The 11,110-nt window shown below is 27.6% G+C and overlaps 1 protein-coding gene across 1 annotated transcript; it reads left to right on the top strand.

The window, feature by feature from the left end:
- The first annotated feature begins 258 nt into the window (after window positions 1-258).
- On the top strand, window positions 259-4,105 carry LOC117181075. Its single transcript, XM_033373643.1, has 5 exons — window positions 259-269; window positions 2,609-2,772; window positions 3,002-3,165; window positions 3,806-3,961; window positions 4,043-4,105. The coding sequence occupies exons 1-5, from the start codon at window positions 259-261 to the stop codon at window positions 4,103-4,105; spliced, it is 558 nt and encodes a 185-aa protein (XP_033229534.1).
- The last annotated feature ends 7,005 nt before the right edge of the window (window positions 4,106-11,110 follow it).

The following is an 11,110-nucleotide window of genomic DNA, read 5'->3' as shown; positions in this document are numbered from 1 at the left end:
CTACTGTATAGTTCGAAGGAAGAGATAGGGAGCGCACGTCGTTCCATAGGTGACTGTCAGAAGTTGCATGTGTCGAAATGGTTCTTCTTCGCTCTGGCTCCACAATATGCGTTGTAGGTCCACGTCTCCCTCATCAAGCCATATTCCTCGGAACATCATTTGGACGTCCGTGGCGAATCCGACTCTACGCGTTCTTTAGCGCAATAAGACCACCCAATCCTCTGGTTGTAGCTTTGGACCACAGTGTAATGTGTCGAGATGGCCCGACCGTAAGCAGCTAAAGCAAAGACTGGAAGCTGGTCTTGATCGAGATACAGTTAGGTAAGTGCGCGCTCAAGCTCGAAGTGTTTGAGCTGTGAGGGAGCTGGATCGCTACTGCCTTTCCTTCTCTCTCGCAGCTGCTGTCGACTTAAGATCGAAGCGTCGTCTCTCGGCCGCTTCGCACAAGAAGAGAACGCTATAAATTTGCTGAATGCTCGTACATCACTCAACATGCGCTTTAAGGGAAAATTGGGTTATTGACTAGATAAAATTTCTAAGTGGGCAAAGCGAAAATTAGGTTCTTTAGAGAAAGTCTTAATTGAAATTGATTTTTTTTCAGTAAAATCGGTTCTTATTTTTGGAACTTATTCAGTAACCAAAATTTGTTTTTCATAGGAACCCCAGTGTTTTCTGTGTATCCTAGGTTTATACTGACTTGGTATAAAAAAGTTGTATTTTTAAATAAAGTCTTTATATTCAGTTAACTATTGGTATAGAAAAAGAGTCACGAAATTAGAGGCCATACTTACATTCAGTAACAGATTATAGGCCTAATTCAAGACCGCCTCCCCCTTGTAACATGCCACAACAAGATATTTCTGCCCTGACCCGCCCTCCTCTTACTGTGCGTCATTTATTAAGCATTTTTTGGGCCTTTTTGACATTTTCAGTGACGATTAACATTCCAATATTAGCAGTTTCATGTTTTAATATTTGTAATACATCTTTTATAATCGAAAAAAACAATATTTTAGATATAAATTAAATAATTATTTATTGATTTCTTTATCCTAAATGAAAAATTACATTTCTACCATAAAAGATGAGTTCTCAAGAAAAAAGTGTAATGGTTAATATTTTAAACAAAAGTGATAAAATTTCATTCATAAAAATGAATTTTAATACCGCAAAAGAACTCATTTTCAATAAATAAAGACTTTTCGGTCATTAAAGAAAACAAAGGTTATCTAAATTATTGAATCTTCAAGCCAAAAGACGATTTTTTTGTACAAAAATGGGATTTTCAACCAAAAAATATTTGAATTTTCATCAAAAAATATTTCAGTTAAAATAGTTGAATTTTCATCAGAACAGTTAAGTATTTAACCAAAAATAATAACATTTTGACCAATTTTTTTAATTTATTTAAACATTTTAAAAGTAAATGATGCAAATACAGATTAAATAATGTTGCATTGGGATCAATTTAATAAAAAAACTAAAATTATAGAGATTATTCATTTTTGAAAGGTAGATAATGTACTTGAGGTGTGACATTTTTAAAGTGATGTCGAAAATCCGACTTTTTCGACTGCGTATGCACCGAAATGCGCGGATCTACTCAAAATGAACTTATATATACACTTGCAATATTACGTTAATATTAAATTATTTTAAGAAGTGAGGTATTTCTATCATTCAATTTAACCTGTTTTTAAAAATTAAAAATTTTTTGTTACTATTTATATTTATGATTATTTACAGTATTAATTAACTTCAAACAGGTCCGCGTTTTTTGGTACATGCCCAGTTGAAAACGTCGGTAATGGTAACGGGCCATTTATCGGATATCAACGAACTAAGAAGGAATCCTAGAAAAAAGTCCTTTTGAGTCTCAGTTCCAAATGATACCAACTTTTATTTGAGCCGCATCTTTTAGTTTTTTTCATGATAATTTAGTCATAAATTAAATGTATTAACTATTATGTATGTATTAATTTGTACGAATTAGTTGTATATTTATTTCGCTATGCCTCTTTTTGGTTATAATTCGTATGAGTGACAATTGGCCTTATCCATGTCAATAATAGGCTTAATTGCAATATACATTATAATGGATTTTTTTGTTTGATTTACGATCATCGTTGTCAACGCATTACAATTATCAATTTGCAACGGTGTTTGATTTTTGAATAATTTATTGCTGCATGAGAAATTGCGAGCCAGCTTAGTTCTCGTACATTATAATATATAGTGCAAATGAAAAGTATGATCATTACAGTAAAACTTTTATTCCCTATAATTCGTTATCCTAAAATTGTATCAATCTGTAAATTTACATGTCAATAAAATTACTCCAATTAAAAATCTCTAAACAAAAAATGCAATACAACTTTGAATTTGCTGTGAATCGAAATCGTTGGAGTTTGCGAACTCTCGGATTATGGCCCATTGATAATGATTGTTTTTCTGAGATACGTTTTTTTCTGGCATTAATTTTAATGATTCTTTCGCTGATTTCAACAGTAGCTTATTGTTTTGTTACGAAAAGTATCCTTATGGAACTGGATGCTCTGGTTCTCGTCATAACACACATAACTGCAATAATAAAAATCATGTTTATTAGAATAAATAAGAAAAATCTCAAACCTATTTTAGAAGAATTATCAGCTGATTGGAATGAAATTTCGAAGCTACCGTTAAAGTCTCAGAAACTCATGATTTCCAATGCAAAACATGGAAGGCTGCTCAGTTTGTATCTTCTCATTTTTTTGTATTCTTCAGCATTTGGTAAGTACAGGAAGAATCATTATTACTTCTTACTTGTTCAACTTTGCAGAAAAAAGTCTGTTTCTTAAATGAACTAATATGACTTATTTCATTTAAAATAGGACCGTGTGACACTAATGATGTCTCTAAAGAACTCTAAAGAAATCTTTTTTAAGAACGTGTGCTGTTTTAGTAAATTATTTTCGTTTAGATATAAATGAATCAGTTCATAGTTTATACATTTTTACAGCTTTTCTATTAACACCAATATTTTTGCTGTGGAAAAGGAGATCAGTTAACGAAACTGTTCAAAGTCTGCCGTTTAAGTCTCATTATCCTTTTGAATTTAAAACTTCGCCAACCTACGAATTTATTTACATCTCGCAATGCGCTTCAGGCATTGTTATTACAATAGTAATTGCTTCGGCCGATTGCTTTTTGGCGGGGATGGTCTCTCATCTGTGTGGACAGTTAGAAGTAGTTTCCCGAAATATAGGGAATATAAATAACAAGAACATTGAAAATCTTATCCACGAAACAAGTTGTAAATGCTTAAAGTGCATTATACAGCGACATCTACAACTAATAAGGTATCTACAAATAATTTATGAAATTATGAACATTCTACTAGAGGTTTGTTGTTATATTTTTTTTAACATAACTATTTAGAAATGCAGATGTAATTCAGGAAACATATGGTACCATAATGTTATCACAGGTCACTGGAAATGTATTTATCTTATGTGTACAAGGTTATACGATTATCAAGGTAGGACTAAAATTGACTGCATATATTTATATTCTCTTGTAATTTTTGCGATTATTCAGACATTACTTTTAACTTTGTAAGGTTTCTTCTGCTAGAAACTTTTTTGGTTTACTAAGTTATTTGATGTACGTCGTATGCTCGTCCTATATGGATTTCATATACTGTTACATTGGTGAATATTTAATTGAAAAGGTATTATTTTAAAGTTTTCTTGCATCTTCAACTAAATCACTTTTTTATTTAGAACCTGGCAATTAGAATAATTTACAATATTTGTTTACAAAGAGTACGTATGTTGGTCGAAAGGTCTACGAATTAAAATGGTATAACATCAAACCACAACATGTTCGTTCAATGATATTAATTATGATTCGATCCCAGAAACCACTGGAACTTTCTGCAAGAAATTTCTTCTCTATGTCTTTTTCTACATTCACCAATGTAAGAACCGATCTAGATGATAAAATACAAAAATTCTAATCTTATCATGTTTTTTATCAAAATATGCTATTTTCTTTACAGATTATAATGTCAGCTTTCTCGTATGCATCATTTCTCCTGGCGATAAACGAAAAGATCCTTTAATTGTTACGTTTCGTTTTGAAATTCCTCATACATACTTCATAACGTTAAAGAATTTTTTTTAATGTTTCGTATTGTAACTTGACATACTTACATAATTCCCACCTTTCGTATATTTTTTCGCTTAACTCTCGTTCACAATAAACAAGACATTTGAAAGCTCATGAAAATTAATCAAATGCAGTAAAGAATTATATTCATACATTTTTTGCTGAATTTTTAGTTTACTTAATTTCCTAAATTACCACACAGAAAAAAGCTGGGCCTATTTTGAGTTGGATAAACACCCAAAATTAAAAAGCAGCATTTTTCAGTCAAAAAGGAGTAAAATTGCCTTGACAACTAAAAAAAATACATAAAGTTGCTCCGGCAACCTGTTTTAAAAACAGAAGTTTTTTTCTCCTATATATACATTATTAAAATTATAAAAATCTACATAATTGAGCGAATTGAATAAACAGAAATCATTTACATAACTTGAAAAAAGAAAATGTGTGAAGGCAGATTTGCGGGTCCAATATTATTTATAGCTTATTACTTGTAAGACTAGATAGTAATATAATTTATTATTTAATGAAATCTGTATGCTTTAATATTTATTTTGTCAGAATATTATAGTAATTATATGACAACAACTATTAAAAAAATAATATCAGTGCCGGATTAAGTATATGCCGGCCCTATAGGTTAGAAGACATTTGCCACCTTTATAGACTAAAAAATTAACTACTGTCGTGTAGCACTTTTATTTAAATTACATAACGTACATTGTACAAGATAAAATTAAAATGCATCAGATGATTTATGTAATGTTTAGAATTACTCAATACATTTTATAAGTGAGTTAAATAAAAAATAAATATTTTAAGTTAATCTTTGTGAACATTTTTTCCCGAGACGCTCACGCTACACCTATGCAGAAAATATCCAAAATTATTGTATTCAAAATGAATTATTGAATCTAAAATTAATTTTATTTTAAAATTTTTAATATATTTTGTTTAATCCCGTGTGGAAAAATAGAGAGGGCTCTCGTCAGGGCCCACATGGATTGCCCTCTTTCCTGGTGGAATCCATGAGGGCAATCCAGGCTTGGTCCCTTATGGAAACGACATGCTAATCCATAGGGGCCCAACATCGGCTTCCTTTATGGATCCCTCATGGTTGCCATCATGAAAGCCCTCGTGGTCTTTTTTTGCCAGTGTTAGCAGCTGTACTGACATATCTTTGGGATAACACTACTTTGTATTGACTGTCAGTGTTAGGTTAGCACTGGATATTGCTACTGCCACAGTACAGTGATCCCAGATTTGAAACGAGGTTCACTACAATACTATGCAGGGCTATGTCCGTGTAAATATAGTAGGAAACGATGACTGGGTTGCGCGCGCAACCCATTTCTCCTCTTCTGAATTTGAAAACTCGAAGGTGCACGATTGCCGGTCGGTACACTTCGGCGGTTCTATTTATATCTCTATCTGCTTTGAAATAAAATCAAGAGATTGGGATTTTAATATTTCCAGATTTCTATGCTGGCGTTTCTCATGATTTGAATACTTCGCGCGCCTCTTTATGGGCGTATATTTTGAGGTTACGTTATTTCAAGTATAAAATATAAATGATATAAATATTAATATTATAATAACTATTTTGTAAAAAAGTCCTCTTTTCTATCAAACGTTCAATTACTTTGTTATAATTGTTTTATTATTTTTATTTGAAGGTTCATCTCTTTCGTTGAAAATACATTTTTGAAAGTGAAAATTTAAAAAATTTAACTATTTGGTTGAAAGTTTAATTCTTCGATTAAAAACTCATATTTTTCGCTTAACAACTTTGTTGAAAATTCATTTTTCCTGTTAAAACTTATTTATCTTTATTTGAAACTGTAACTATTATAGGATTGATTAAAAATTAATCGTATATATTGGTTAAGTTGAAAAATCATTTGTTTTTATAGAACATTAATCTTTTTGATCGAAAATCCACCTTTTTCCTTGAAAATTTAACAATTTTGTTGAAAATTCTTTTTTTTTTCTTGTTCAATTCCATTTTTTTTACAGTTTTTATCTGGAAATGGAACTATTCCATTTTTGGTCGAAATTTTATTCTGTATATTGTATTAGTTAAAACACCAATTACATGATAGAAAATTAATTTATTTGTTTTCGATTATGATTTTTTTAATTGAAAAAATTTTTAAATACAATTTTTTTAATTGAATTTAAGTAAAAAATTTTAAATAATTGATTTTAGAAGATAATTCTGAATCCGTTCAAAATTAGAGAATTAATAGATATTAGTTTTTAAAATTATTTTCAATTATGACTTCAAATATTATTTCGGTCTAAAAAAATTTTATTTTTAACCATTCAATTTGAAATGTTTTAATTAAAAAAAGAAATTTTCGTTAATTATTAGCAACATTTGACCGTTTATTTAAAACAATCCATTATAAACAACTATTAAAATCTATACAAATTTGAACAGAATGCTTCGAAATAGAAAGCCTTGAATTGTTAAAATTGTAATGAGCTAAATTTTAACTTTCAACGCTACAGTTTTAAATTTAAAAAAAAAATTAAAAATAAATTTAAAACTTGAAATTATTTCAAATGATTTGAAACACGATGTAAATTTTTGCAGATTTAACCAAAAATTAAGCTTTTTGAGTATTTTGAACTATCTAAAAAGAATAAAAAATTGTTGTGATTGCTAAGAAAATTAAAAATGATTTTTTAATTTGAAAAATTAATTTTCAGTGAGTATTTGAAAAGATTTTAAAAATTAAAAAAAAAAGAATCAGGACGATTTTAAGGCAACTTTTTTATTTTCCAGTCGTTTTTAATGTTAGGAAAAAAATCTAATTAACAAAATATATCAATTTTCAACCCAAAAGTTTACTTTTTAAAAAAATAAATTAATTTTGTATCAAATAATTGGTGTTTTAACTGTTTATGATTATATTATATAAAATGATTTTATTTATTTTTAGTTTGTTAGAGGCGAGGGTCACTTGTTTTTATTTTTGTATTCCCAAATTTTTTTTGGTCCTTTTGGGTGGTTTTTTATGCCTTTCAGGCTTTTTCCACCGGGCCAATATATTTATTTATATATACGGCTTAAAATAGTTGTTTCTCTATTATTACATAACCTTCCTTTCAATTTAGTAATTTAAGTTTTCAAAGTTTGTAGTTTATCAATGGATCAATTGCTGGTCCTCTACTCTACTTGGATAATTTTTTGACAATACATGTAAAAATGTATGTACTCACAACGTTGCCAAAACATTTTTGCCGAAAAATTGGTAAAACACATTTGGAAGTTTTATTTCTTTTTTACCTAACAGGTATAATTAAGATTTTTTAAATTCTAATTTCATAGTAGAAATAGCTACATGGTATAAATTTTAAGAACTTAACCAATTTCCAAAAAATTATATATTTTTATAAATATTTTTCCTTCTATTTTGCAAACTAAATAATTACTTCATCTGTTTAAGAAAACGATAAAGTGTATTGTCAATAAATTATCCACATATTTCTTTAAGGTGTTTTTCTTTTAAACTATTGATATAAATATTTATAGATAGGTAACACAGATAGATTTATAGTACAAACATTTTTTTTCAGTTTAAACAATACCACACACTGAAGAAAAACTTGGACAATTTTTTGGTAATTCACTTTATCATTTTCTCCGTTATTAAAATTCAAAAATTCACACCATTGTCAAAACCTTGTTTTATTAAAAACTCAATTATTTGGTTAAAAAAATAAATCTTTTGTTGAAAGTGGAACTATTTTGTAAATAAGTCCTCTTGTCTATCAAAAGTTCAACTACTTTGTTAAAATTTATTTATTTTTTTATTTGAAGGTTCACCTTTTTCGTTAAAAATTTAACTCTTCTGATGATAATATGTTTCATGTGTTGTTGAAAATACATTTTTAAAACTGACAATTAATCTATACCATTTTTGGTTAAAAAAAATCACGTATTTTGTTAAAAATTCATCTTTCTTTGTATAAATTAAATTGTTTTATGGAAAATTTACACTTTTTGGTTAAAAATTAAATTTTTCGGTTGAAATGTCACCTGTAAATATTTTTTGGTTGCAAAGTTATCAACCTCTTAATGATTTGATTCTATTTTTCTATTGCACGAGTTACTTACAGAATCTGATTTCAACAATATGATGCAACTATATTGTTAAAAATTAAAATCATAATTTTTGGGTGGAAAATTCGATTATTCGCTTAAAGTCGAACTACTTAGTAAAAAAAAATTTTTCTTATCAAAGATTCATAATTATAGTTGAATTTTCAACTTTAATTATGAATCCTTAATGAATATTTGAATTTTAATAACTGATATAGTGATAACGTCAATTATAAAAAAATTGTCCAAGTTTTTTTTAGTGTGTGATATTGTTTAAACTAAAAATAAAAATATTTGCACTATAAACCTATCCATGTTACCTAGCTATAAATATTTATAGCAATAGTTTAAAAGAAAAACACTTTAAAAAAATATGTGGATAATTTCTTGACAACACACCTTATCGTTTTCTCAAACAGATGTAGTAATTATTTAGTTTGCAAAATATAACGAAAAATCTTTATAAAAATATATAATTTTTTGGGAATTGGTTCAGTTTTTAAAATTTATATCATGTAACTATTATTACTATGAAATTAGAACTTAAAAATCTTAATTACACCTGTTAGGAAAAAGAAATAAAACTTCGAAATGTGTTTTACCATTTTCGCGGGAAAAAAGTTTTGGCAGTGTAGTGAGTAGGTACATTTTTACATGTATTGTCAAAAAATTATCCAAGTAGAGTAGAGGACCTGCAATTGATCTATTGATAAACTACAAACTTTGAAAACTTCAATTACTAAATTAGAAGGAAGGTTATGTAATAAAAGAAAAACAATAATTTTGAGCCGTATACATAAATAAATATATTGGCTCGGTGGAAAAAACCTGAAAGGCAAAAAAAACCACCGAAAATGATCTACAAAAAAAAATTTAGGAATACAAAAATAAAAAGAAGTGACCCTCGCCTCTAACAAATTAAAAATAAATAAAAGCATTTTATATAATGTAATCATAAACAGTTAAAACACCAATTATTTGATACAAAATTAATTTATTTTGTTAAAAAGTAAACTTTTGGGTTGAAAATTGATATATTTTGTTAATTAGATTTTTTTCCTAACATTAAAAACGACTGGAAAATAAAAAAGTTGCCTTAAAATCGTCCTGATTCTTTTTTTTTTTAATTTTTAAAATCTTTTCAAACACTCACTTAAAATTAAGTTTTCAAATTAAAAAATCGTTTTCAATTTTCTTAGCAATCACAACAATTTTTTTATTCTTTTTAGGTATTTTAAAATACTCAAAAAGCTTAATTTTTTTTAAATCTGCAAAAATCTACATCGTGTTTCAAATTATTTGAAATAATTTCGAGTTTTTAATTAATTTTGAATCTTTTTTTAATTTAAAATTGTAGCGTTCAAAGTTAAAATTTAGCTCATTATAATTTTAACTATTCAAGACTTTCTATTTCGAAGCATTGTGTTCAAAATTGTATAGTTTTTAATAGTTGTTTATAATGGATTGTTTTAAATAAACGGTAAAATATTGCTAATAATTAACGAAATTTTATTTTTTTAATTAAAAAATTTCAAATTTATTGGGTTAAAAATAAAATTTTTTTAGACTGAAATAATATTTGAAGTCTTAATTGAAAAAAATTTTAAAACTGATATCTATTAATTCTTTAGTTTCGAACGGATTCAGAATCATCTTCTAAAATCAATTATTTTAAAATTTTTACTTGAATTCAATTTCAAAAATTGTATTTAAAAATTCTTTCAATTAAAAAAAATCATAATCGAAAACAAATAAATTAATTTTCAATCAAGTAAATGATATTTTAACTAATACAATGTACAGGATAAAATATCAACCAAAAATGGAATAGTTCAATTTCCAGATAAAAACTGTGATAAAAAATCGAATTGAACAAGAAAAAAAATTATAATTTTCAAAAAAATTGTTGAAGTTTCAAGGGAAAAGGTGAATTTTCGACTCAGAAGATTAATTAAATAAATGAAAAATGAATTTTCAACAAAGGTGTTTAGCGAAAAATATGAGTTTTCAATCAAAGAGTTTAACTTTGAACCAAACAGTTACATTTTTAATTTTCAGTTTCAAAAATGTAATTTCAACGAAAGAGATCAACCTTCAAATAAAAAAAATAAAACAATTTTAACAAAGTAGTTGAACATTTAACAGAAAAGAGGACTTTTTTACAAAATAGTTACATTTTTAAGAAAATAATTAATTTTTCAACCAAATAATTGAGTTTTTATCCAAACGAGATGAATTCCAAAATCGCCCATTTCTTTCATTTCTTTCCAATGTGGATCAAGATATAAACAAAACTATTATAATATAACATAATTATAATATTATCATTAATAATATGAGTATATATTTATGTATATATAATAGTATTAATATTTGTATCATTTATATTTTATACTTGAAATAACGTAACCTCAAAATATACGCATATAAAGAGCCGCGCAAAGTATTCAAATCATGAGAATCGCCAGCATCGAAATCTGGAAATATTAAAATCCCAATCGCTTGATTTTATTTCAAAGCAGATAGAGAAATAAATAGAACCGCCGAAGTGTTCCGACCGGCAATCGTGTACCTTCGAGTTTTCAAATTCAGAATAGGAGAAATGGGTTGCGCGCGCAACCCAGTCATCGTCTCCTACTATTTTTACACGGATATAGCCCTGCATAGTATTGTAGTGAACCTCGTTTCAAATCTGGTATCACTGCCACAGTACTACCCCAATAGGAAATTCAACATGGGCGCAGTACTGCGTCAGTGCTAACTAGTGCCGTACTGCTCTACTCTAACGATATCACAAAAAAGGTATTAAAAAAATAAATATTAATTGGTAGCGAGTATTTTAACTGCAAA

Source organism: Belonocnema kinseyi, chromosome 10 (assembly GCF_010883055.1).
Source record: "Belonocnema kinseyi isolate 2016_QV_RU_SX_M_011 chromosome 10, B_treatae_v1, whole genome shotgun sequence".
Classification (NCBI taxonomy): Eukaryota; Metazoa; Arthropoda; class Insecta; order Hymenoptera; family Cynipidae; genus Belonocnema; species Belonocnema kinseyi.
Note: the sequence above shows the minus strand (reverse complement) of the source record. Positions and strands in the feature narration are given on the sequence as shown.

Excerpts from the sequence above, each read along its gene's own strand:
- LOC117181075 (XM_033373643.1), top strand. Across the intron at positions 2,773-3,001 it reads TTTGTATTCTTCAGCATTTG|CTTTTCTATTAACACCAATA; the intron begins GTAAGTACAGGA and ends ACATTTTTACAG. Across the intron at positions 3,166-3,805 it reads CAGGCATTGTTATTACAATA|AGTACGTATGTTGGTCGAAA; the intron begins GTAATTGCTTCG and ends TTGTTTACAAAG.